The sequence below is a fragment of the Heterocephalus glaber genome, unplaced genomic scaffold (assembly GCF_053883595.1).
Source record: "Heterocephalus glaber isolate CG9 unplaced genomic scaffold, H.glaber_assembly_v1.0 deba00001688, whole genome shotgun sequence".
In the NCBI taxonomy this organism is placed as follows: Eukaryota; Metazoa; Chordata; class Mammalia; order Rodentia; family Bathyergidae; genus Heterocephalus; species Heterocephalus glaber.
Window position 1 is genome coordinate 5,210,592 of NW_028258413.1, and position 27,658 is coordinate 5,238,249.

The 27,658-nt window shown below is 38.1% G+C and overlaps 1 protein-coding gene across 4 annotated transcripts; it reads right to left on the reverse strand.

Annotated features, from left to right (window-relative positions):
* Positions 1-361: 361 nt before the first annotated feature.
* On the reverse strand, positions 362-27,613 carry Aimp1 (aminoacyl tRNA synthetase complex interacting multifunctional protein 1). 4 transcript variants are annotated; one of them, XM_004866235.4, is made up of 7 exons: positions 27,277-27,434; positions 18,120-18,253; positions 17,258-17,371; positions 15,316-15,480; positions 12,550-12,761; positions 11,096-11,264; positions 362-3,204 (listed from the first exon to the last, which is right to left on the reverse strand). In XM_004866235.4, exons 2-7 carry the CDS (start codon positions 18,226-18,228, stop codon positions 3,038-3,040), a joined length of 936 nt encoding a protein of 311 aa, XP_004866292.2. In that variant the 5' UTR covers positions 18,229-18,253; positions 27,277-27,434; the 3' UTR covers positions 362-3,037. The 4 variants fall into 4 exon arrangements, with proteins under 4 accessions (XP_004866292.2, XP_004866290.3, XP_021101113.2 ...); XM_004866233.3 differs by having other exon boundaries at positions 363-3,204; positions 27,424-27,613; XM_021245454.2 differs by having other exon boundaries at positions 363-3,204; positions 26,250-27,451.
* Between the last annotated feature and the right edge of the window lie 45 nt (positions 27,614-27,658).

Consider the following 27,658-nt stretch of genomic DNA (forward strand, 5'->3'; position numbering starts at 1 on the left):
TTTTTTTTTGGTACCGGGGATCAAACTCGGGTCCTTGCGCTTGTGCAGCAGGCCGCAAAACCACTGAGCTAAATCCCCGGCCCCTTAGAAGGTTTTAATTAGCAAAACTGAAGTGCTATACAAGATGCTGGGAAATGGTCACTTGTGAAAAAATTCAGTTGTATAACATTCACTGTCTCTCAGAAGCACCAATCATCTTCGATCTCTTCATTTTACTAATGGAAAGAAACATTAAAGATTTTGGAATTTCTAGTAAAACTTAAAGAAATACCTTCAGAGAGAATAATAAGAAAGTACACATTTTCCCTCATGCAATGTTAGAGGAAATATATGATTTTAAGATCATTTTTCTTGCTATTTAGGTATTGAAAACTATGAAAGGAAGAAATATGACCAGCCCTCTCCCAATACGCTCTTGTGTGGCTGCCTTCCAGCGGATGTTAAGAGTACCAGCTTTTCTTACACAGTCCCTACCTTAGGATCTTTTAAATAAATTTCGGGTTCCTTTAATATTCTAGGATTGAGATAAATTAGACTTGGGTGAGATCAAACATTATGAAAGATAATTACAATGGTATTTTAAAATGAGGAAAAATTGCTATGTAGAGAATATATTACCATTATTTATAAATTGATTGATGCTCTTTGCCTGGTTTAATATCTCTGCTATTTGTCTAAATGTATTTTTATTCCTAACTAGTGTTAATGTCATAACAGTGATAGTTTCTATCACTAATTGTAATAAATATTTTCCTATGTAGGGCTGAACTGGTAACTTAATGCTTTAGGTAAATGGAAAGATTGTGCATTAATCCCCAACTTCTTTCTCTCTTTGGCATGGATTTTTACGTGCTAAAGATCTTAGGGGATTGTGGAAGGAAACGTGGTCACTTGATAAAATTAGTAAGATATAATGCAGTGCCTGAGAAAGGGAAGAGGTGTTTGAAGTTTGTGCAGTGTACTCGTCTGTGGTGGAACTTCATCAGTTTCGGCCAGAAATCAGCCACCGATGTGCTAGCTCATGGCTTTAACAAAGGAACAAATTGTTAAAATTTCCAGGTTCTACATATGTGATAGTCATTAATTTGGGCTTTACTATCAAAATGATAATTTGATAGGAGACTAGAGTATGGCGATATTTAGTTGGGAAAATGACTACAGAGGACTATTTCAACTAAATGAAATATTTTTCAAACTTCATTAAAATTAAAGAAATTACATAATCGACAAGAATTAGAACAAAAGACTCACAAAAACCTTTTTCATCAAGTCATTTCCCAAAGAAAACATATTTTAAAAAAAAATACAAAAGAAAGGGCCGGGGATGTAGCTCAGTGGCACAGTGCCTACCTGGCAAGTGTGAGGCCTTGAGTTCAATCCCTGGCACCAAAAATATAAATGCAAAAAGAAAATATATTTTGAGGACAAAATATCTTTTGAAATTCCTTTGTGTTTAGGAATCAGATTGTGACAGTTAACTGTTGTGCCAAGTAACAGGAGCAAGAAGCGCCCGACTGACTGGGCCAGCACAGTTCTGCGTGTGGCTGAAGGGATTTACTGAAGACAGGAGACCCACCCTGGGTGTGAGTGGCACCGACCAACAGGCTTGTGGCCTGAACGGAATAACAGCGGAACAAAGAAGGAAGTCTGCTCGGGTTGCTTGTGTCTTCAGAGGAGTTCGCCTTCACCCAGGACTCCGAATCCTGGTTGCCAGTGCAGACTCTTCGGCCTCCAGACATAGACTCACACAGGACTCTGCAGTGAGCACCAGGCCTCGGAGCTTTGACTGCACCCTTCAGACCTGCAGCACGCAGACAGCCCTTCTACCTTCCACACAAGGTCAGCGGCCACTGTAGCCCACCATAGCCCACCTTGTAATCTGTCTGTGTTTGTACATCATAACTGAAATCTGTCTGTCTAGTGAGCGCTGGCCGATACACAGATGTGAATGAGGCTCTGCTCACCATCAGTTTCTCAGAATGAAGATCCAACATTTATAATGGTCCTAATACCAGAGCCTCACGGATTTAAGTAAGGAACCCTGTACTTTTTACAGCATGAAGGGTTGTTAGCTGCTTGGTCTATTTTCATCGCTCTTCCTTCCTGGAGGATGGAGACTAGGCATCCATGGTGCTAGGGTTTGTGTGTGTTTTCAAGCAGGTTGCACACTCTTGGCTACAGGGGCCTCTTTCTCTTTCGGTAACCCAAGTCATCAGTTAGCATTTCATGGCTGTGACAGTCCTCATAAAGGCTCATAAATCCTCACTGTTCCTACAGGTTTTGTAAGATGAGAGAGAATAAGTGTTTGGCACCTTAATATATAGTTTTATGTTAAGTTTGAGGCTATAATTTCTTTTAATATATTGACAGTATCATGGTACATAAAAAATAAATATACCAGCCTTAAGTATTCTGGTCAAAATTAGTATCACAAATTATTTTGCATGTGGAAAGAAAAAGTTTAATTCTAGTTTGGAATTTCAGTTTTTTTAACAAGTGACTTTACATGTTATATATCAGGGTTACTTCAGCAGCAAACTACAAATGTTCAAATACCATCGCCCCAAGATTTCATGATGTTTGACTTTCAGAATCAACATTTGGTCATTCTAAGTTTGATAAAAATTCCAATTTGTCACTTATAAGAGGACATTTATAACACAGGTATACAATATACTGAAATTCTAACAGCCTAAAAATTTATTCACCACGTGTTCTCGAATAACAAACTAAATATTAACCTCGTTTAAGTTATCTAAATATAAAGAGAAAAAACAACTTGCTAACCAATATATATCCTACAAAATAAATTATCACAAAACATAGGCAACTTTCTCCCTCCATTATAAATGATCAAAAACCTCATGTAGAAATACAGCTTTCCCTAACCGACTGAAAACAAAATATAGCAAGTAAAGGACTAGTTAAGTGTGAAAGAGAAGTGACACACAAAGATGAGCCAGGCACAGCACCGCACACCCCTTTTCTGGCTCCTAGGGTCTCCTCCTGTTTGTCCCGGCAGTGGCAGTGCTGGACCTTACTTGATCCCGCTCTTGGCCATGGTCTGGGCCCTGACCACTCCCTTGCCCTTCACCTCAAAGGGGATGCCTCTGTAGGTGGCCACACACTCGTCGCTGGTGTACAGGTCAGGCTGGATCTGCTCCCAAATCTTCTTCTTAGGGTTCAGCTCCTTGTCAGGCTCTCCTGTGAGGGGAGGAAAATCAGCCAATCAATGAAGAAAAACCAACAAAGCAATCAACAAATATACAGAAATACAAAAGCAATCAGCCCCAAGGATGCCTCATCAATTGTCTTAGCAGCACTTTCCAATCTTCAGACCTCAGCAAACTTTTGATGTTCATTTTATATTTATAAGCAGTTTATATCCTTAATTGGTAAAACAGATTTTAATCATTTCCTCAGGAATGTTAGTTTTTTACTGTTACGATAGTATTTCTGCAAGCAATATAGCTCAATGAATTTGCTCCCCAAACTATTAAAAAGGTAAGATACTCATTTTATTTTCACATGTAAAGAAAAACTCTGAAGAGGAGGGCAAACTTTGATGTATTTATGTTTTTACAATTGGTGGAAACAGCTTATGCTTTACTCTAGATTTCAACACATAACAACAGCTTAAGTGCTCGGATTATCCAGCTGAGCATGAAAACTGCTCTGGGTTTCATTTGCTTTCCTTGGTAAGAAGGAAAGAGACAGAGGGAGTAGTGAGGGCACAAGGACTGGCATTTTCTACACACTAGGAACGGATGTTGTTACTTGACATTTATACAACAGCCTCAATTTTCATTTTAAATATAAGGAAACTGAAGGAGAGAGAAGATAAGTTGCTGGAAGTCACAGAACTAAGTGGGCCAGGATTTGACATCAAAATTCATGTTCTCATTGTTTCTCGGCCTTTTGGCTAAGATCAAGTGCAAAGTTCATGTTCTGCTTCTGCAGCACCCTGCCTCCTGATAAATTCTGCTTTCAAAAGAAGAAAAAGCCTTTGTACATGTGGATAACTGCCCTAATCTTTCTATAGTAAATCAAATCACAAACTTTACAACCAATAGAAGACAAATAACCAGAATTAACTGGTCTGGGCTTAAAGACAAAAGAATTCCACTTATTGATAGGAAAATTGAGAGTAAAGTTCAACACAGGTTTAGATGCAGAGACTTCAATAACACTTGGGATAAAGAAGCAGTTCAGGAAACAAGGAAGAAGAGCAAGTCAGCTCTTAATCAGGCATTCATTACTGGACTTTTAGGGAGTGAGAGCTGTGTAGACTCTGGATCTTTTTCCCAGTGACTCTTACGTGGAAATGTCTTTCCATTACCAGAACTACCGATATCTCGCATTTGGATTACATCGTATTAGCCAACGTAGTGTCTCTTTTCCCTTTTATTAGCTCTTCAGAGACTACGAAACCAGCAAGGACATAGGAAACTGCCCTTTCCCTACAGACTTTCTGAGATGACAGGAGAGCCAACTGCACGATGTTTACAGCAGGAGAACATGCAATGGAATATACGGGAAAGACGAGTGTAGATGACTTTCCTCTTTAGGACCATCTGACTGGACAAGAGAGAAACTCTAATAAACAGAATGGGAAAAATAACTATGTGAAAGTATACTTCCCCTTAGATTCACAAGATCTTTACTTGTTTCTACATCATTCTTGAGTCTGAAAGCTTCGTCTGATGAACAGATCGTGTGGAGAAGTGTGCACTCCAGAATGCCGGCAAGCTCAATGCAGAGATAATGGTCAGAGAGGCCCGAGCTCTCATTCAGGTCTGCGCCCTTGCTCCAGAAGATGTTGCCAAACCAAGAAGTTTAAGAATCAAGGTGTCTCGGATTCATGTGTAAGCTTCTTACTAACTGGTGTGAGTGAATTCTCACAGAAGGGAAGACAAAAGCCTCAAGAACAAAAGCTGTGCTACAGCACAAAGCTCAGCTTCCTCATTTTGTGTGCATGACAGAGATAAAAGATTCAACTCAAAAAACAAAAAAGAAAAAACAATTCAACTCTTGAACATTATATAAGAGACTTTTACACAAGGGCTTAACAAAGAAGTTAGACAAATGTCTATTATTAACATCAGTGCCAGAAAGCCTTCGCTTTCACTTTTTAAAGCTAATTTAAACAGTAGATATTCCACATTCTATAATTTACTATCTCCCTTGCTTGTAACTATATGAGGAAAAAAAATACATTTTGAAGATTAAAATTATCTTAAAAACGAGTAACTTATTACAGGCATATGTTGTTTTGTTGCACTTTGCCATACTGAGCTTTGGAGGTATTCTGAACTTTACAAATTAAGGGTTTGTGGCAACCCTGTCTTAGGTAAGTCTAGCAGAGCCGTCTCTCTGAAAGCACGCACTCACTTTGAGTCTGTGTCACCTTTTGTTAGCTTTCTCAAGATCTCCAACTTTATTATTTGTATTTGTGACGGTGATGGGTAATCGGTGATCTTTGGTATTATGATTGCAATTGTTGTGGGGACCAACAAGCCATGTCCAAATAATACAGCAACCCTGAGCTGATAACCTGTGTGTGTGACAGGTCTACTGACTCACACCTCCCCACTCCATCCTGTTTCCATCCCTCGCCTCTGGCCTGCAATACATCTGTACCTGATTAGGCCAATTAATAACCCCACCACAGCCTCTGGGAATAGCGGCCCGACCCTTACTTTCAATCAAAGGTGAAAGTGATGAAGCTTAATGATCAAAGCCTAATGAAGAAGCTATGCAGGCACTGGAAATAGGTCCAAGGCTAGGGTTCTTGTGCCAACAGTCAAGGTGTAAACGCAAAGGACAGGCTCTTGAAGAAAATCACAAGTGTTGCTCCAGTGAACACATGAATGGTAACAAAGTGAAATGTCCTTACTGCTGATGTGGAGGAAGTTTGAGTGGTCTGGATAGAAGATCAAACATTCCCTTAAACCACGGGTCTAATGCAAAGTAAGGGCCGAACTCATTGCAAATGTACAAAGGCTGAGAGAGGTGAGGAAGCTGCAGAAGAAAAGCTGGAAGCAGCAGAGGCTGGTTCATGGGACTGAAGGAAAGATGTTATAGTATCTTGAGCTGTGGCAGGTTACCCAAAAGATCCAACTAAGTGATGAAGGTGGCTATACCAGGCAACAGATTTCCAGTGCAGACGCAACAGCTGTGGACTGGCAAAAGATGCCAGTAAGCACTTTCATGGCCAGAGAGAAGTCAACGGATGGCTTCAAAGGACAAGCTGGCTCTCTTCTTGTCAGGGGCCAATGCAACTGTGACTTTAAGTTGAATCCTATGCTCATTTACCATTCCAAATATCCTAGAGCCTCAAGAATTATACTAAATGCATTCTGTCTGTGCCCTATAAATGGAACAGCACATCTGTTTACAACATGGTTCACAGAGAGTAGTAAGCCCACTGTTGAGACTACTGCTCAAAAAAAATCTTTTCAACATATTCTTTCTGGTCAGGCAATAGCTCTAATGAAGACACAAAATGAAATTCCCGTTGTTTTCAAGTCTGCTAACAGTGTCCACTCTGCAATCCAGGGATCAAGGAGCAATCCAGACTTTCAAATTTTATCATTTAAAAAATGCATTTTGTCAGTCGATTATTGCCATAGATAGTGATTCCTCTAACAGATCCAGACAAAATAAATTGAAAACCTTCTGCCAACAGTTCACTGTTCTACACACCATTAAATCCACTCATGATTCTCAAGAGGCCAAAATATCAACATAAACAGGGCTTTAGCTTCCAAAGCTGATGGATGACTTTGAGAGGCTCAAGGCTTCAGTGGGAAGGAACTACACTGTGGTAGAAACAACAAGAGAACTACAGCTGGAAGTAGAGCTGAAGATCCACCTGCATTTCTGCAATCTCAAGATTAAACTTTAATGGGTGAGGAGAACTAGAAGGAGGAGCAAAGAAAATGGTTTTCTGAGACGCAGTGAATGCTAGAAATGACATCAGAGAACGCGGACTTAGGTAAGAAAGTACTGGCAGTCAGCACCTGAGTCTTCAGTCCAGTTTTGCAAGGAGGTATACTGTAAACGTCAAAAAGCATCGCGTGCTACAGAGAAACCCTTCATGAGCGGAAGACAGGTCAGTGTTGGAAACCTCCCTGCTTCTTATTCTAAGAATGCACCATGGCCGCCCAGCCTTGGCAGCCTCGGTCAGATCAGGCACAGCACAGCACTGAGGTGAGATCCACCAGCAAGACTCAAAGGGTGACCGGCACATTTGAGCATTAAACATTTCTTTAATGAAGGTACATCCGCTGTTTTCAGCCATAATGTCATTGAACACTCAGTATTCTATAGCACAATGTGAAGTAACTTTTAGATGCACCAGGAAGCCAAGACATGTCTGGGGCTTAAATTCACAATATGTGAATTGCTGTTCTCACTTATTGTGGTGTCTCGAACTGAACCTGCAGCATCTCCACGGTAGGCCTGTACTTTGAGATTTTTCAGACCACTACAAATTAAAGATTATAAAAGCTCACATTCTGAACACAGAATGTAAGTCTGTGTTAAAAAAGTCTCAGATGCCATGTTAAGTTTCTGGCTTACTCAAAATACGTCTCAACCATTTACTACTTGGTAGGATACAGTGAAAGTTTGCAGTAAGAGGTTGAATCACTGCCACTGAAAAAATAAACATCCAGTTTTAAACATCTCTGCTTTTAATGAGCTATTCAGAGAAGTCTTCTTTTCCTTATGCTAAATCTTTCTAGAACTTATTTTCCTGGGATTTTTTTCTAGCATGGCTATTAAAAGATAAGTGGTGATATGAACACGAGTTCTTAAAGCTAAAATCTGCACAGTTCCTGACATTGTTAAACATATGCCAATAACTGCCATTTGGAAATGGTTATACATATTGTAAAAGAACTAACTATTCAGAGATTATTTTAGGCCAATTCATTCTAAATAAAACACACAGGAGGCCGGGGATTTAGCTAAGTAGTTTCGCCGCCTGCCTCCCAAGTGCAAGGACCCGAGTTTGATCCCCGGTACCAAAAAACCCCCAAAAAACAAACAAACAAAAAAACACACAGGAAATAGGAACTTGTTTAGAAAGGAGAAAGTCCAGAAAAGTTTGTGCAGATACAAAGCTGTAACTGTCTTCTCAGCATGTCAAACCTCTAAAAAGCAAGAAGTGCAAATCTAGCGTTCTAGGCATTCTGTGGTTTGGAATAAGAACTGGAAATTTCTTTTTATAGTTTTGGTACCGGGGATTGAAGATGGGACCTTGCACTTGCCAGGCAGGCGCTGGAACCACTGAGCTAAATCTCCAGCCCCCTGGAAATTTCATTTTAATTAGGCCTTTCCTTTGCACAGAATGTTCACTGATCATCAACTTCCTTTAAACATCTGGAATGCCCATAATAATTTTAGTCCTAATTTAGTTATTGTTTTTGAATAAAACATGAAATTTCAAATCTGAGTTTCTGGATCATAACGATGATTACCAACTGTGGATACAGCTTTGTAAAGAATGGGTCAATTAATTCTGCAAAGCTAATCTAGACACAGAAATAGTTTGGTGGTTTCATAGGAATGGTTTTCCCAACACCGAAGGAAGATACTCAGCTGTGTTCTCCAAAGAGTGCAGTTTTAAAATATTTTACTTAACCAATTTAATGAGTTCCTAGCTTACATCAGACACTGGTCCACCTGAAAGCTCTGCATGGGATGAGGGAGCAATCTAGGGGGAAATGAGAGAGCAGCATCCGGTATCCAGGGAAGAACTGGAGTCCTGAGTGGAGGGAGTCACAGAGACTGTTCCAGGACTGTGCCTGCACTCAGTCAGAGGGAAACTTCTGAATGGATTTATGTGCAATAATATAATCTGATTTACATCAATCTGGATGAAATAATTGAAGAGATGGAAGAAGGGTGAGGGAGAAAGCAGGGAGAGCAGTGAGCAGGCTTCTGAGTTATCCAGATAAGAGATGTTGGTGCTGGGACCGGCGTGGTAGTGGCGGGAATGGTAAGCATGATTCTGGATAGGCTCAGGAGACTTGGGGTGGGACTGGCCTTCCAAAGTGGCCTTCCACAGTGGGGTTTTCTGAAGGAGATAAGATAAGATACCATGGAAAGGGGAATGATCAGATGCTCACTCCCTGGCACATGCCAGTGAAGAAGTCCACAAGGCTGCTGGATAAGGAACTGGATGAAATGACCAAGGGAATGGCATGGGAAAAAAAAGAAAAGTCACAAGACCGAGGTCTGAGGGCCTCCAGTGGCAAGAGGAGAGAGAAGGGATAAAAAGCAGGGCGCAAAGGAGATGAAAAGAGCACCCTGGGAGCCAGGAGGACACTGACAGCAGGGTGCCAGAAGCCAGGCTAATTAAGGGAGGACTGAGAACCAGCTGTTGAGCTGCAGGAGTGACGGTGACTTACCTGGGGCAGTTCTGGAAGGAGAGTGGGAAGAGAAACCCAACCAAAATGGACTTTAGAGAGCAGGCAGTCAGGTGTAGACAACCTCGGTTCTCAGAACAAATGAATCCAAAAGCTAAAACTATGCTTTGTGATTAACTATTAGTTTAGAACAAGACTCAGTATCAATGGAAATAAGCATGATCTTAGAAATTCAGAGTCTGAGTGGAAATTCCTCCTTATTATTAGACTAAGAATGGCACATTCTTAAAAGGCTGTCATTGCTTTAGCCTCCTGGATGTAATAGTGATTCAAGTTACTCCGCTTGGTGCTACAGGGACTAGCTATCCTAAGCAAACACTAAGGTGTATGGCTTCCCACATGTACGATTTTAAGTTGGGAGGGTGGGTAAAGCTTTAGGTGTCATTAACACATTATTCAGTTTTGTCTAAATTCTGTGGGAGTTTTCAGCTGTGAAACTGGGAAAAACAAGGATGAAAATTTTTGTTTGAAGGCCAAACAACAATGCAAAGGTTTGAGCCCCAACTGTAATTTCTAACCAAATGTAACACAAAATAAAATGTTGATCTCTAGAAACTGAGCACATCACATGAATATCAAAGTGTACCAGTAGACAACTTAAGCTTTACAATGTCAAACAGGTGCTTAAAATTAAAGCACTGATAAACCATGGTATTCTCTAAGAAAAAATTTTGTAAGACTCGAGGTCTTGCACTGTTCTCTTTTCAGATTTTCTGTATGGAAGATGAGAACCAAGAGAACCCATGGCCCAAATCTTATCAGATATTCAATGCTGTTCAGCTTGGTTAAGTATAAATGTTAGAAAATAATTCAAACAACCCACAGATTATTTTAAAGGTAGGCTTATAAATATTACAAACTTTATAAATATTAACTTCTCCACAATGGGAAGGCACTAGGGAGAATGTGGAAGAAACACCAAACTGTGGAAAAATGTGAGTCCATGTGTACAAACATCCAAAATGACCTATAGATCCAGGAACACAGTAAAGGTAAGGAATCCACGCTGGCTCATTATCACCTCTAATGCTAAGTCAGTGGGTAAAAATTTCTTTTCAATTTATTCTAAAGTAAATTCAGGTCATAAAAATGGACTTGAATGGTGAAATATTCACCTGTTGATGCAGAGATAAGAGAAAGAGAGGTGTGATAACAATAAAAGAACTATAAGCCTTCATTAATAATCAAGCATCAAGGAACAAATTTAAATGCTACAGTATTAGAGAGCCTTCTAGATTATTAAATAATTGGATATAACACAGGGATTTTCTTTATATCCTAAAGTAAAAGCACATGCAAATATATTAATAGATGCATTTTGAGAATTAGGCATCTTTCTCCCTTCTCTGCATTTTGTGTTATAATTTGAGACAATTCCATAGCTTAAATAATTTTGCAGGACATTAATTTGTTCTCCATTCATGTCACACTCTCCTGCTAAGCAGGTATGAATACTAGTATTTCTTAGAGTAACATCTCTGTTTAATGTTAACGTGTGTTCACATAGGAGGATGGTTACACACTATGCCCAATGTGTTATCGCGTAACATTTAACAATGACCATTTAATGGAAAGCCTTGTGGCTCCACACTCGGGGCTGAATTTAATCACTCTGAAAACTGACTGCTAAACTATTTAAATAACTGCTGAATACTTACCAGGGAAAGCATCAAAAGTAACTCTGTCTCCCGGAACAGAGCCCTCAGGAGGAGCCAGGATTTCGACCTTCTCTGGTGAGCTAGCACACATCACCATTGCCTGAGACAGGACTCCCCTCATCTTCGCAGGCTTCAGGTTGCAAAGCAAAACCACCATCCGATTTTGCAACTGCGTGAAACATAAAATTGGTGGCTAAAGCTGCACAGCTGATCAGAATAATCACCTGGAGGATATTTTAAGAGCCACCTATTGTACCAAAGAGCAAATGTTGCTCACACATGAAAGGAAAATTCTCCTAACAACTCATCACAGCTAAAGAGCAGAGGTCTTTGGCTAAATACTTAAGGAATGAATGAATAAAGAAGCGAGTGAAACAGATTTGGTTTTAAATTTTGGCTGCCACTGTCTAGCAGAGAATGTATAAAGTTGATTTTCCTGTTTCCTTAAAAAAAAAGAGATGCCTCCAGTCTGTCTACATTCCCACCTGGACTGGTTAACACTACAGGGTGCTCAGCCTTGTGGTCAGGTCAGAATAAGCCAAGTAGGGCCAGGGATTTCTTTAGCTCAGTGGTTCTGCTGTGTGCCTTGTAAGCGCAAGGTCCCGAGTTTGATCCCCGGTACCTCCCCCCCTCCAAAAAAAGAACAAGGCAAGTGAACAAGTCACTTCACTTTCCCAAGTGGGAAAACTGCTAACACCGAATTGTATACAATAGTAGATCCAAGAGTAAGTGTAAATCATATCCATCAAATACTCCACAAACAACAACCTTCATCATCACTGTTTTTGTCATTATTCTATCATGGAATGTTATCGTTCCTTGATTTAAAAAAAAAAAGCACTGTTATATAAACTCAGGAAGTACTGATCCAAAATCAGGAGAATCAAGTTTTATTTTCTTTAAAACCCAGGAAAAATTTTTGTATTTGAGAAACAAACAGATGAGGGGATCATGAGCAGTAATTCAACATTTTTGGTGGACTCCTTTATTCATTAAAAGGTGGATGTTTTGTATTTTGTTTTTACTTAGTTTAAATATTTTTTTCTTATACAAAATTAAAACATTTAAAAAATAAAACATCTTTTACTCTTTTTGTCCTGATGAATTCTACTTTAATTTACAGATCTTTTTCAGGGTTTTACAGGTTTTTCCTTCTGAGACAGGTTCTTATTGTGTAGTTCAGACTGGCCTTGAACTCACTATGTAGACCCAAGCTGGCCCTGAACTTGAGATCCTCCTCCCTCAGCCTTCAACAGTGCTGGGCTTAGAGTTGTACACCACCATAATTAGTTCAGCTTTTTTGTGGAATTCACATTCAAACTAATCATTTGGACTAATCAAAACTAGCTTACATCATTTGGTCATCTGAGACAAAATTGTAAAGGAAAGACATCAAGAAAGAGAGAAGGAAGGTGACATATGTAAGCAATCGTAATTTTGGGCATACACTTTACCTGTTCAAGAGGAATGTGATTCACCAGGCCACTGACAACTGTTTTTGGGGCTGTTTCGCCAACATCTATTTCTTCTACATACAAAGAATCTGCATCCGGGTGCTTTTTGGCATTTATGATACAGCCAATTCGAAGATCCAGACGGGAAGCATCTACCGGCTTAGAGTCGGCACTTCCTGCTGCAGACAGCTGCTTTTTCTCCTTCTTTTCTCCTAAAACACATTCACCAATGGGCAAACATCAGACTAAAACAAAACTGTGCCATAAGAAACCCATGGCAGCAACACTAATGATCTTAAAAGGACAAAAATTATAATGCTTACCCCATCTTCACTTAATAAGAAGAAAAAGAATTATTTAAGTTACCAAATCTTAGATACTATTTTAGCTATTTCTCTGAAAAACCGTCTACATTTCCCATTACAGATACAGAGCATGGCAAACTATGGCTCACGGGCTCAACTCAACCTGCTGCCTATTTTTGTAAGTAAAGTCTTACTGGAACACAATCTATGTTCACTCCTTTTCATCTCAGAATGTGTGGCACCCCAGGACGATGGGCATCGCAGCACGGCTGAATGGCTGTGATAAAGACTTTGTGGCCCCAAAGCTAACATACACTCTATGGCCTTTTATTTTAAAAAGTTTGTCTTTCTCTGGAACACAGCTTTAGAAAAGCCCTTTAAAATATTTTACTGGACTCTTTGGAAGATGAAAATCCTTTATTTAGAACATACAACCCAATCAATAGTCAGATGTAGACTATTGTGAAATTTGATTCCACTGATAAATGTTTCTCTCACCAGTTCCATGCAAAGGTATGTAGTGCATTTCTCTACTTCTAAGATCTCTGAGAAGTGGCGATACTACACACATATATATAAAACAACACGCCAAAAATTTGTTTTTTGGTTATAAGGATTGAACTCAGAGCCTTCGTACTTGGCTACATCTCTAGCTCTTTTCAGTTTATATTCTGAGACACAGTCTTACTAAGTCTCTAAATTGGCCAGGCTGGGCTCAATCTTGATTCTCCTGCCTCAGCCTCCCAGAGTACTGACATTATAGGTGTGCAGCACCATGCACCAAATCTATCAAATCTTGTTATCTTTATGTGATAAGCTATATATATTTATAATATAATTTACAGCCATACATATATTTCAAACTTTTACTTCACAGGCATCTGAAATTATTAGGAATCCACATTTCAGAAGTGATTGTACCACAAGCTTTGTTACGGAAAGGGGTTTTAGGAACGTTTCACTGACAAAGGAAAGATGCTCAAGATGTGTATGCAGTATTGTAGAAACACCATATGGGCACTGGAGCCTGTGAGGAGCAGAACATTGGAAGTAGCGATCCTACACCCAACATCTACGCTACAGTCCCGGGTAACCAGCACTACTCAACACATGGTGTGCTAGCCACATAGAGCCACTCACTACATTCAAAACAGTCAGAACTAAGTCAGAAACTGTTCTTCAGTCACGCCAATCACGTTTTAAAAGCTCAGCAGCCACGCAGACTTCGGCTCCCCTGCTGAGTCAGGCAGACGTGACGCACTTCCGCCCCTCAGGAAGTTCCCCGGACGCGGCGCTGCAGACCCAGGCTACCTGCGCTCCTGGGCTTTCTCTCCTGTCAAGGATACTGTCCCATCGGGCTAGAAGGCTGACTAGTCCCACAGTCAGAATAACCCTGCCACTCCTTAAGAGAGGGACGACATACGTCTTGTAAGAACAGGGCTCTACGACTTTTTTGTGTCTACTTCGTTAAAAATTTTATAAAGAAGTAGATTTTGCTTTCATTGCAATCATACCACCTAGTGGTGAAGTTAGGCGAGAGGACGTACAGCATCTGCCTATTTCTAACTCATAGAAGCTATTTACTGATGTTTACCTAAAGGAACTGACAAGTACACTGCGCTAAACTGCCTTAGGCTGGTTTACAAATCCCTCAGCCATCTTCTATTTCCCAAAAAACAAACGACAATGAAAAAAGCAACCCAAAAAAGGCAATTATGAACATAATGCAAGTTATGTATACCAAATTTAAAAAGCACTTCTTTGGACATATTTGGTAAAAAAAGAATTCTAGTAAAAAGTGGAGTGTAGTTAAAAGGGGACTTAGATTTATAATTAGAAAAAAATAGTTTTAGTAGCAAGGTAGCAGAAAAGATGAGGTTTTAATACTGATTCAGATGAAAGATCAAAAAAACTTGGACTAACATTAACACTTAACAAAAGTTCAGAACTGGATTCCGGTTTCCTTCGATGGTAGGAGCTGTAAGACTGGTTGCTTGATTAGATAGGAAGATGGAGGGAGGGGCAGGTTAGGATGACTGCACGACCCCAAGCACGGCTGTCTAGGCAGTGACTCGCTCCACGATGTAAGTTCTATGGGTCCCTAAACCTAATACCCGAGCCTTAGTTCAGATAACACGCTGTGACTGATGTCCCCCGCTTATCCTCACAACTGGTCTGACGCCCCCAAAACTCCCATATCAAAGTGGGTACGCGACCCGACACGGCATCGCACTGGTTTCACTGAGGCTGGTCCCCCTGTTCAGAAGGCCAGCTGCACCCTGCGAAGCCATCCACACCCTGCAGAACCAGGCTTCCTCGTCCCAATACCACACTGCTGCTCATACTGTCCCAGTTCCTAAGTTTCAGCTTTCTGTTGGGCACCATTATCATCAGCATCACAAATGTTAACATCATCTGATAAGCCGACCAAGAGCCAAATAAGCTCAATGGTCAAAGTTACCTTTCTTTTCAGTTTTCTCTTTCACCTTCTTTTCTTCCCCTCCCTCTTTTTTGATCTGTTCTTTGGCACCAGAAGATACAGTTCCTGGTACAGACTGTACCATATTCTCAGCGGTCACAGAATTGGCTTGCAGTGGAGTGTAAAATGGGCATGGTATTTGCTTCACTGAAACAGATGTTAGCCCAACAAAAACATTAAAAACATGAAGTGTGAATCATAAATCAAAATTCCTTTACGAAAGAAAAATTAACTGTATATTACTATCAAGTATCCAGTATTATCTGGGGCTGTAGAAAAGCTCCCAAGAAATGAAACCTATTTTAACCATTACTAAAAGTAACAAAAAAGGGGCATGATTTCTATTTAGTCACTAATTACTAAAGTCAGAAAACAATACTAGGTGGTATTTATTTCAGGTTTATCATGTCCCAGTGCTTCTCCAAATGCTTCAAATGAATCGACTCAAGTCACTCTCCCCAGGCGATTCTTCCCCTGTCGCCATTTAGCAAGGATGAGACGTGAAGACACCGGCCCGGCCCCAGAGAGATGAGGAAGAGCACGCCCACAGGCAGTCTGCTTCCAAAGAGCACACTCTCATGGTTGCGAGGACAGCACGCTGGCTTTAGGTTTTCTCTAACAACGGGGAAGGTGTTTCAATACTAGTCATTACTAGTCATTTCTATATTAGCATTGAGGGAGTCAGAATTACTTGTGTATAATTCTTTTATCAAAAGGCAACTTAAAGAAATAAAGTTCTCCAGCAATGTTCTAAGATGTTAAGTAATTTTTACATACCTCCCATGACCATGGAAAAGTATAATCTCATGAGAGATTTGGATGGACTTTAGATTCTGGCTATCTTCATAGACCACTTCCCTGAGGTATTTTTAAGTTCCCTGAAGGGCACTGCTTTGTTTCAGCAATGTGAATTCCTACTTTGTTTCCACCATTAGGTAGAATTCACCACTTTAACACAGCACTAATGAGGGCTAGCATTTCATGAATAAAATTAAAGTTTACAAGTTTAATGTTCACAAGACCAACTTTTTTTAACCATTGAAAGAAATGAAAAGCAGTTTTACACTGAAATGTTTAACTTTATTGAATTCAGTATTTGTATTCCAAATCTACTAGTCTTAGAAAGCATTTACTAGTCTCAAATTTTCTATTGACAAACAACATTCTCTCTAGTTGAGAGCTCTGCTCATCCCTCATTGATTCTGCCCTTCCTATTACTTGGCTAACTGAAGGTGGGCTTTAGACGATGTTAAAAATAATCCGCTGACAGTGGTTCAAAAGAAAGCAGTAAAGGGGCTCTCAATTCACTTGGTCTCAACTTCCCTATAGTAATTTTCTACAACACAATCAAATGCTGTTCTGTGTGGTTCTTTGAAATTACTAGAACTGTTAACAAAAATATGTTTTACAACAATGTAAATTTACCGAGAAATGCTGAATGTAATAAAATGGAAAATTTCACTTACAATATTAATATCTGAAATAATTATCTGCTGGCTTGAATAATTTAAAAATTATGTAGTTTCAGGCAAATTTTTTTTTATTAAGTTTCAGTTTCTTCATAAAGAAAACAACTATATCTGTAGAAAGATGTTTTAAGGATAAAACAAATAATGCACATAATGAACTTGGCATAGAGTACTCATAAATTTTAATAAACGTTAATTGAATACTATTATGGCTACTTCTTGGCAAGTACTCAACAAGGAGTGTGATGATGAGGTTGAGTAAGGCACAAAAATTCAAAGCTTAGGTTTCTGAGCCCTGGCTGTGCAGCCTTCCTGTGACGCTGGCAAAATCATTTGCCTATTCCAAGTTTCTGTGCTCCCTTCTGTAAAGGGAGAGGAATGCACAGAAGAGATGCTGTAAGAGAACAGGCACGACACTGACATAGTAAAGAACTATCATTATTGCAGTCAGTCACCTCCATTCTGAATTTCGGCCTGAATTAGCTCTTGTTTCAGTTCTTCAATTTCTTTCTTCAGTTTAGCATTTTCAACTCGAAGTTTTTTCTCTTCTCTCAGTGTTGCCTGCAAAACTAGGGTCAGGAAAATACAGTTAAAATGTGTTTTTAATGGTTTCTTTTTGAAGACTATTTGGAAAGAGTGTAATCCCTGTATGTATAGCTAGGACAACACTAAGAACCGAATATTTGGCCAGCTCATTTATGCTAGTTTAATGTTTATTAAAACAACATGACTCGAGAGGCTGAGACAGGAGGATTGCAAGTTTGAGGTCAGCCTGGCCAGCTTGGTGAGACTTGGTCTCAAAATAAAAATTAAAAAAAATTTAAAAAGAGCTGGAGAAGTAGCTCAGTGGTAGAGCACACTGAACTTGATTTCCAGCAATGCAAATTCCACAAAACTAGATTCAACCCTGAAGGGCAGAATTCAGGTTAGATTTTTTTGTGCACATAATTCTGCAATTTTTAAGTAAAACTTAAGAGAATCCCTTTGTAAAGAGTGGCATGAACGTATCTATCTTCTTCCATGTAATAATATAGGAAGTATTTGATTTCATAATTGATCTCACCTAATTTTTCATTTGTTACCCCTAATGCTATCCCAACTAATTTTAAAAAACATAATCTTCATCCAGCAGTTTTAAAATAATTCGTTTTTCTACATATTATATACTTATTATCAATTCTAGTTATTGTAAACCTACCATATTATTATATTTGAATACTAAAGACATCTAGAAGTTGTCATCAAAACGCCTAAGTAAAAATTTCCCTTTTTCAACATATGAATTCATATTCTCTAGAAAACTTTAAATTTTCTTACTTGCTTTCTCCTTGAGAAGAGCAACTTGCTGTTTAAGATATCCAATAATTTGATCTGCCTCTGCACCCTTCTGCTCCAGTCTCTTCAGCACTGCCTCACGGGTGGTCATTTTGGCCAAGAAACGGCAGAAAACCCTAAATGCAAAGGTAAAACTGACATGTTATGGTAGGAGGAAGAAATGTGCTCTACGGGACGTGTTTTCTGACGTAACTGATCAGTATCTTAGAAAAACATTTTTCCTATGAAGAGCAACAAACTAAACAAGGCGGAAAGGTTAAGGACACTAATCCCCAAATATATTTACAAGAAGAAATCTTTGTTCCTAAATGCAGGGAAAACACTATTTAATGACATTTAAGGTTCCACGGGGCCGGGGATTTAGCTCCGTGGTTTCGCCGCCTGCTGCGCAAGCGCAAGGACCCGAGTTCCATCCCCGGTACCAAAAAAAAAAAAAGAAGGTTCCAAATTTTAAAGCCCTAAAATACTAGAGTATTACAACACAAGACCTGTACCTTAAAGGAAAAAACGGTAATAACAGTAATATAAATTTAACTAAGTTACTGGATATCATTCCTGTGCTCTAAAGTCAAGAGCTCCTTCCTTACAAAGTACTTGTTTTTCTTTTCTGCAGTACTTGGGACTGAACTCCGGGCCCAGCACAAGCCAGACAAGTGCTTTATGACTGAGCTACATCCCCTCCCCTTTACATAATACTGTATACTGGATATTTCTACTGTTTATTGAAATATATACAGTTTTTAAGAGGAATGTGTGAAGAAGAGTAAATATTAAAAGAAAAAAATCAACAATTAGAAAAACATCATTATTTATCTTATGCCTATTTGGAAGCAATGTCAGTATACATGATGTGGGTTTTATTACAATTTTTAGAACTTTAGTTTTATAATAAATTCAAATGATTTTTTAAAAATCCTGTCAAGATACAGAAAAATGCACATACAAATATTGTGAGATTGATTCGTCATGTTAAAGTTTAAGCTGCCACATCACACACTAAGATAAAAACCGCACTGATAAGAGAGGGCTGCTCATTAGGAACAGTATGAACTGTACGTTTTTACCTGATTTAATACCAACTTATACTTCAAAATGCAACAGTGACATAAGCATTGCTGAAATAAGCCTTGTTTCAAGTAAATGAAACTGCTCTGGATAAATCCTAAACTTTTTGATTAAAAAATTGGCCAGTGGACAAATAACACAAGGTTGTTTTAAAATATCAAATTATCATACAATTTCCATCCTATACAAAAATACTCTGTAAGTTTATCCTTTTATAGAAAAAGAAAACTAACCCCGAAAATACTTTACCCTAGTGTTGACAATATGTGACAGACACAATATTAAAGCTAAATGAAATTCTGTGAAAACAAGGTTGCTAGTAAATGAAGGAAATGTAAACAGGGAAGTCAGCTGGTAAAGGCCTAGCACAGTGCATGTATCCTACATGGACTAACTTTAATAGCTTTGAAAAAGACAAAAATTTGGAGTGAAAATATCACCTTAAAATTCTGTCATTTTCCACGAAGTGATCAGAATTACCATGCTTCTCGAATTACTGCAAAGTCCGAATTTTAGAAGAAAAACAGAAATGGCTACATGAAGAAAATTAAAGTAAAAGTACTATGCTTTTCTGAATTTTAGTATGCTGAATTATATCAATCTCAGTTTAATGTCTATTTTAGTCTAACATAAATAATGAATAAACGTATTCAGTACATGAAATATACATAGTACAAACAAGTAGTAATGCGTATTTAAGAATGTGAAGTTAGAAATACACTTTAGAAAAATACAATCTGCAAAGGTATGGCTTATAAAATGTCATTCAAATTTCAAAATAAACTAGCATTTCAAGTGTCATGAAATAATTTAAGCATAGAATGGTTTTCATAAGTGAGCCAACAGCTCTAATAAGTCACCTACAAATACACACAAGCCAATAGTTGAAGAAGCAAAACATGAGACGTATGCTCTGATTCATAAAATAGTTTAAAATCTTCCAAGACTAACACTAATTTGCAAAACAGAGATCATAAATCCTAGCCTAAGAGGAAAAACAGGATATACAATTTTACTGCACTGATAAATCAACTATTTGGAAAGCAGTTTAGTTACAAAACTGAGTTAAATATAAGACATGGACTTTTGCAATACAGTATATATGGAAGTATAGGACTAGGTTTAGGAAGATAGAGCACCACGTAGCAAAACACAGAAATTAATGAGCTGAACACAGGGACAAACTTACACAACTAGGAAGAAGAAACTAGGTGATAAAGAGAAGTGATAACACTTCCAATGAAACTGATAACACTTCCAATGAAACTGATAGAAATATGAATGAAAAAATCTGAATAATCCTTAGTCATTATTATCGAAAGGGGTTAACAGACCAGAAAGTATAAAGTGCCAAAACCAGTTTTTGCAAAGCTGAAGTACAATGACCACAAACTGAAAACACAAAAAGGTCACAGTTAGGACCAGGTGATAATCGCAGTTTGACCGGAGACAGTTTGACAGTTTAACAACTATGCAGCTACTCAATTTAGTTTGGACATTTTTATAAGTAAACTATATGAAAGCTTTTAAAAGTTAAAATATGTCCAATGATACATTTTCATACAAAAGGTAATGACTGATGAAGAGTTAAGTCAACTGTATACATTTCTCACTCTCATATAATTCAAAACACCATGTGAGACACAGGAAGCATAGTAAAATCAACTTTGATAATTTTTATGCTTTTAAATATTGCAAGCTAATGATATGCTCTATATAACTATATATTTCTTGTACTTAACTATAACAAATACATTACAAAATAAGTACATTTTGTATACTGGTTATAAGTTTACAAATACTTGTTCAGGGTAAGGTCTAGCTTTAAATTGTGAATTGGTAAATAAAAGTAGGACTGAGAAATGGATATTACCTGTAATACTGAGCAAAAATGGACTTTCAACCAAATAATTAGATAAAAAAATATGAGAATTAAAGATGAAAAAAGAGAAAGCATGTCAATAACAAAAAGAACTATTACTGGAAAACACATATTTAGGCCATGAAGTGTTAAAATACAGAGGGATAACAATGATACTATGTGATTACTCAGATAGAAAATAACAGAAAACAGCAGAATCATAAATTCTGATAGATATTAGATAATATCTACTGTTTACTTTGTTTTCAGTATCAGTTAAGTCCTTTTTCAAACACTCAGGCAGTAACTTATTTATTCCAACACCATTAAGCACATACAATTATTGCCCCTCCTTATGCAGGCGTTGCCAATTTACTCTAAAAGTGATAAAAATAGTACAGAATAGGTAATCACATAGACCTTGGATCAAATTCTATCCCTTGTCCCTCTGCCACTTAACATGGTGACCATGAACAAGTTAGTTGACCTCTCTGAGCCTTAGTTTTCTCATTTACACAATGACAGTGCCTTTACATATCTCACAGGGTTGATGAGGGGCAGAACGATATACTGTACCTAATACAATTCTAGGCATAGCACACATGTGGTAGTTAGCTTACCATAGGTTAAGCACTGAGCAAAATTTTTGGAAAACAAAAAGAGGGTACATGTGTAACTTCACCTTCAAGAATCTCACTGCACACTGGGCTAACTGGTGTCATCACAGTTTCTCAGTTCCTAGTTATGACTTTTATATTTTCTGAAGGGTTAAGGACTTAACAAAAAACAAAAATACAACTTACAGAGAAGCATGTTACAAATGTACTTTAGAGAATTTGGTTATGTTACATGTTAATTTGCCAGTGGTATATAGTCCACGAGAGTAATATTAATACATTTACATTAATTCTTAATTTTATAACAGTGAGCAAAACATACCTAAGGACTCCTATCCTCAGCAACACCATAAGACAACAGCCAACAAAAAGTTCTTTGTACATTTTCCCCTACAAATAGTTACTGCCATCAGAATGATAACAGACTTGAGAGTAGTAAATTATATACAAGGAAGGAAACTCAACAGAACTAAATGGAATAAAGCACATTTCAACTTATATTCTCTCTGAAGGTCTTCTAAGGAGACCTATGAAAACTGCCAGCTATAGCTCAGGAGGCAAAACAATCCACCGCAAGCAATACACAGAATTTTGCCAAAGGCACAATTAGCCAAGAATACCTAAAGAAAAACTGGTTTTTAAAGAATGATATAAAATTTCCTGGTTTCAGGGAAGGAAAAAAAAAAAAATTCACTGAATGCTTTCTGTTCAACTTGCTGTAAATCTAAAACTTCTCTAAAATATAAAGTTATTAAAATAAAAACTCAAGGCTGGAAAGGGTAAGAAAAAAACAATAAGGGTTTGGCTGATTAATGGATACAAAATTATATAGAGAAGGAATAAGTTCTAGTATTCTATAGTACAGTAGGGTAACTATAAAATAATTTATCATATTTTGAAATAGACAAGGGGGTTCTCAATGTTCTCACCACAAAAAAATGATAAACATTTGAGGTGATAGGCTAATTACTCTGAGTTGATCATCATGCATAATGTACAGGTATAAAAATATCACATTTAAGCCCATACTATGCACTATTTTCATGTGTTAATAATAATAAAAAAAGAAACAGCTTCCTTGGGAAAAAAATTCACCAAATCCCAAAAGTATATGGATATGAAAGTATGTAAGTCTGAAATTTGAGAAAATGCTTTGCATTCTAATTACTCATAGTTAGGCAATAATTATTAGATTCCCAAAAGTGTGCATAAGTCATCACCCATGATAAATATGGTATAGTGATGTATTAGGTTACTCTGAACAATTTTAACTGCCACAATGTAGCAACAATTCCATCACACAGGAAGCCTCTTTAACAAAAGAATAGGGCCGGCCGGGGATTTAGCTCAGTGGTCTCCCCGCCTGCTGTGCAAGGACGCGGACCAGAGTTCAATCCCTGATACCAAAAAAAAAAAAAAAAAAAAAAAAAAAAAAGCAACAAAAGAATAAATATCTTTTGCTAAAACTCAGCTCTCAATAATTAAAAGTTCTTGGCAAAATAAAACTCAGGACCGACCATAGAATGTACAAACGAGCAACTAGTGTCTACATTTCCTCTGCTCAAAGATAACTGCTATCCAGAAATGTGGTATGTGACGCCAATACTAAAAACGTCTTGTGAGATCTAAAAACATGTTGGAGTAGCTTTTAGTCGTGTCTGTCCATTAATAAAACTTTTCTTAAATGTTAAGGGCTGTTTTTAGAATGAGAATTCTAGAAACAGGTTTTTCTAGTAGTTTTTAGCCGTCATTTCAATTGTTTTGATGCCCAAGTTTATGCTAATGATTTCTAGTAATATACAGATAATAATCACTAGCACTGGTGAAGAATATAGATTTTTTTTTTCTAAAGTGCTTACAGCCAACAGCCCTCAACTTAAAAAAGCACTTAACAGGCTGATGACCCGGGTCAAGTTAATGTCTGTATGCTTCATTTTTTAAATTTACCTAACGAGTTCACTTTCACCCCCTATTCCCTAGCCATCTCCTGTGGAATTCCTTCCCCCCCACCTGCCCCTTTAATACGTACTCAGGGGTGGGCAGCAGTCCCCAGTCTCTAGGAGATCACAGACTGTCACCATGCAGCTCGGGGAGGCCTTTGTGTTCCAGGGCTAAAAGTGCTAAACACCTCCCTGTCCACGGCCTTCAGGAGGGTATATGGCCTTGAGGAGGGTATATGCAGACTTACATCCTCCTTGTCTGCCGTGTATGTTACCTACCAAGGTCCCCGAAAGTAATTTAAACTCATGAATCCAACTTTACTAATAGTCCCTGATTTTGCTCCCTAGGCTGAGTTTATAGTAGAGAACAAAGATAAATGTTCTTTGCACTTACTAAGCTTTCAGACAAACGAAGAAAACACTAAAGAAATTTTAAAACTGAGGTTATTTTGAGGGAGACAATGGTAATTTAACAACTTTGCTTAAAGCTCAGACAAATCTTTTACCATTCATCCTACTGCTCATCTCATTATAGTACTTTAATCACTCCACTATTTTTTCAACTTTTTATGAAGTACTAAACTTCAAAACCTTAAATCTCCTCAGAGCCAATAGAGCTTTTAATATGCTAATAAATGTAGGATTTCTCACAGATGATAACGATAATAACTAAATGTAACATTTGAAGAGCATTTACCATTGCTAGTTATATGCTTTACATGGATATACTGTAATTATACAGAGAAGAAAACAAGTTAAAAGTAATTTGCCTCAGATAGTACAATTACTTAGTAAATGAGGATTGAAACTCAGGTCTGCCTGATGCTGCAGCTAGCTCTTTTAATGTTCAAATTATAATTTCTCTAAAGGATATAATTAAAAGCATTTTCCAAGTCATTTAATGACAATTCTAAACAAGGAGCACCAATTAGCACTTCTGAAAATAATATTCTCTAAATAATTTGACAAATACTAGTTTTGTTTCTGTGTTAAAATTTTAAAATTATGTGAAATTAAAATGTAACACTTAATTCCATGTACAGTAATTGTAAATATAAAACATTTGCTAACAGAAAAAAAGCACAAGCACCAAATATCTAAATTGTGTTTGGTTAGTCAAGACCTTTTCCTTTTTTTCTTTATAAAATTACGACTGTAATAAACATTTTTAGATGAAAGCTTTTGAAAAGTAGCATCTAAATGAATCTGTCCTCTGATACTAATTATCTTTCCCATCAAACCCAAACTGCTATTAATTGTACAGGGCCTCTATCGTCTGATACCAAATACATGAAATTGGGGTACTTCTTAATCACTAAAACATACTCATAAGAGTACTGCTGAAACCACCTTTCCTGTAATTTTGCTTCACTGTAGCTTTCTCCTCAGTAGTCCTCCCCATCTCATCTAAGTCGTCTCTAATTTCTTTTAAGTAGCAAATCCCTTATTCCAGTGCCCAACATTAGAAATCAAATTCAAACAATAATATACTGCCTTGACATCTAAGTTTTAAGTGCAGATTTTTGTATTTATAGCATAGGAGCTACACAAGAATCTGGCAGGGTCCTTCTACCTTTCAAAACCTCTGATTTCACTGTTTCAGAATTGCAGTTATATAAAAACTTATGTTCTTTTTAGACACTGTAAACACTACACATCATCAAAGCCAAGATGGTAACAATTATAAAATGGCTGCATTCATAAGATGCCTATTAATTTTAGGTACAATTGCCAAATTATCTCACATTGAAAAAAACATCTTTATGATAGTATTAAGCAGTATGGCACCTTTAGAACTAGGTTAAAATTAAGGTACAATTAAAATATGTATCAAAAGTCAAGAATTTAAAGTTAAATTTTAAAAAATATACACAGAACACTATATCCCGAGGCACACAGCATACAGTATATAGCAGCAACAACCAACATGAATTTGAGTCTTTTTATCAACCTTTGCCAAAACCTACAGAAGGAAGATCTAAAACCATTTTTTGTGAAGGTTCGTATTTACTCTTGATTTTTTTTTCCTTACCACAAAGCCTTCTTTCCCTTTACTAATGAGGTCACAGGGTCCTGGGAAGTTTAAACATCAAGGACAGTTATGAGGTAAGGGGGTGGCCATAGAGCACATGGTTTTGGAGGACAATCCACAGAACTATGACCACTAATACACACACTTTCTTTCCTAGTGAGATGTATACATTTAATCTAAAAAGAGGTAAATCCAAGCCTGCTATGATTCTCTTACCTCACAACTGGGCTTTTACCTGGTTCAGATTATCTTTAAAAGGGCTTAACCATTCGTTCACCATCATCTTGCCCCATTTTTTATCCAAGAACACAGCTAATAATAGTATCTATTACTTTAATGGTCTGGGCCCATTAATACTTTGTCATTTAATCTTTACAGCCTTGTAAGATATTTTTTCCATTTGAGACATACTCAGAGAAATTATATGATCTGCCTAAATCCACTCAAGTAATAAATGACAAAGCCATGATTTTAACTTGTTTGTCCCTCCTCTGAAACTCAACACAATTCATTTTTAGCGTTTTCCAAGGCCTAATTAAAGATAATTGAACTTCCATCCAAAATAGAGTCAGTTTAGCTCAGTGGTGCCATACTTGCCTGGCAAATGCAAGGTCCTGAGTTCAATTCTGGATACAGGGAAAACAACAACAACTTTCATCCAAAATACTCTTACACATTAAGTGTAGCAAGAATATGACTGGTTATTTCTTACTACCTATGTGAACTCACTATTTTCCCTATGGTCTTTCTTCCATTCCACTGTTCTCACTCTATGAATGATACTTTTAAAAGGAAATCGGACTGGGCCAGGGATTTAGCTCAGTGGTTCCGCCGCCTGCCTCGCAAGCGCAAAGTCCCAAGTTCAATCCTCGGTACCAAAAAAAAGGAAATCAGATAATATCACTCCACTGAAGTAAACCTTCCAATGGGTTCCAGATTCCTTTAGGATAAAAGGTAGATGCACTCAAGACCCTTTATGACTGTTCCTTTTCGTCTTGATTTTATCTCCAGCTTTATCCCTTCGCTCATCTGTGATGCAGACGTCCTTGCTGTTCTGTTAGGCATCTGTTTCATGGCCTTTGCAAAGGCTGGTACTCATGCCTGACTGCACTCCCCTGAGATATCTGCATGGTTAATTCTCTCATCTCTGTCACCTCCGAGAAAGTCATCTTTTCTGTGAGACCTTCTCTGGCCACACTAAAAATTCAAACTATACCCTTCTTCCACGCTTGACAGTTTTTCTCTTCAGCACTCACCATAACCTAAAATATGGTGCTTTTATTTACTTTGTTCAATTTGTGCTTGCCTTAATAAGATGTGAGCTCAGCAATTTGGGCAGGAAGTTTGTCTGTTTTATTCATTCACTGCTGTTTCTAATCTGTTCACTGGTCTTGATCTACTGCCTGAAACGGTGCCTGTAACGTGGGGGACCAGTAATACTATTTGCCAAATCAGTGACTTCCTGTCCCCATCCTTTTTCCCACAAACATTCAAGTTCTTCGACACACGCTCACATAAAAGTAAACATGTTTATCGATCTACTTTTTCAGGAATATCTTTTCCCTTGGCTCTGCCTCCATAGCTCAAACTTAGTTCCCTGAAAAGGTCCCAAGCTGTTTCCTACTTTCTAATACCAGTGCAGGTGCTGGTGCGATCAGACTTCTCACTAGCACCCGCCGGCCAGATCTTCTCTCCTGGAGGCGAATATGGGAAGAGAGGGACTCCAGCGATGGCAATCTGTCTAGCCCAGACCCTCCGAGAAGTCACTCACATGAAGCAGTGGACAGTGGCTCCAGGACAGGAAGCGACACCGTCCCGCACCCGCTGGCACCGAGAAAGGACCCACATGAGGTGTCCCCGCTGAACGCCTGAGTGTTTCACAAATTCAAACCCTCCTTCTGTCGTCCCCTTTCTGCGCCTAGTGCTATTCAGTCTGGGTCTCCCATTCCCTCATCCGCTATCACCAACTCGCCTCACATTCTTCCTCGCTCGCTACATTTGTTGGT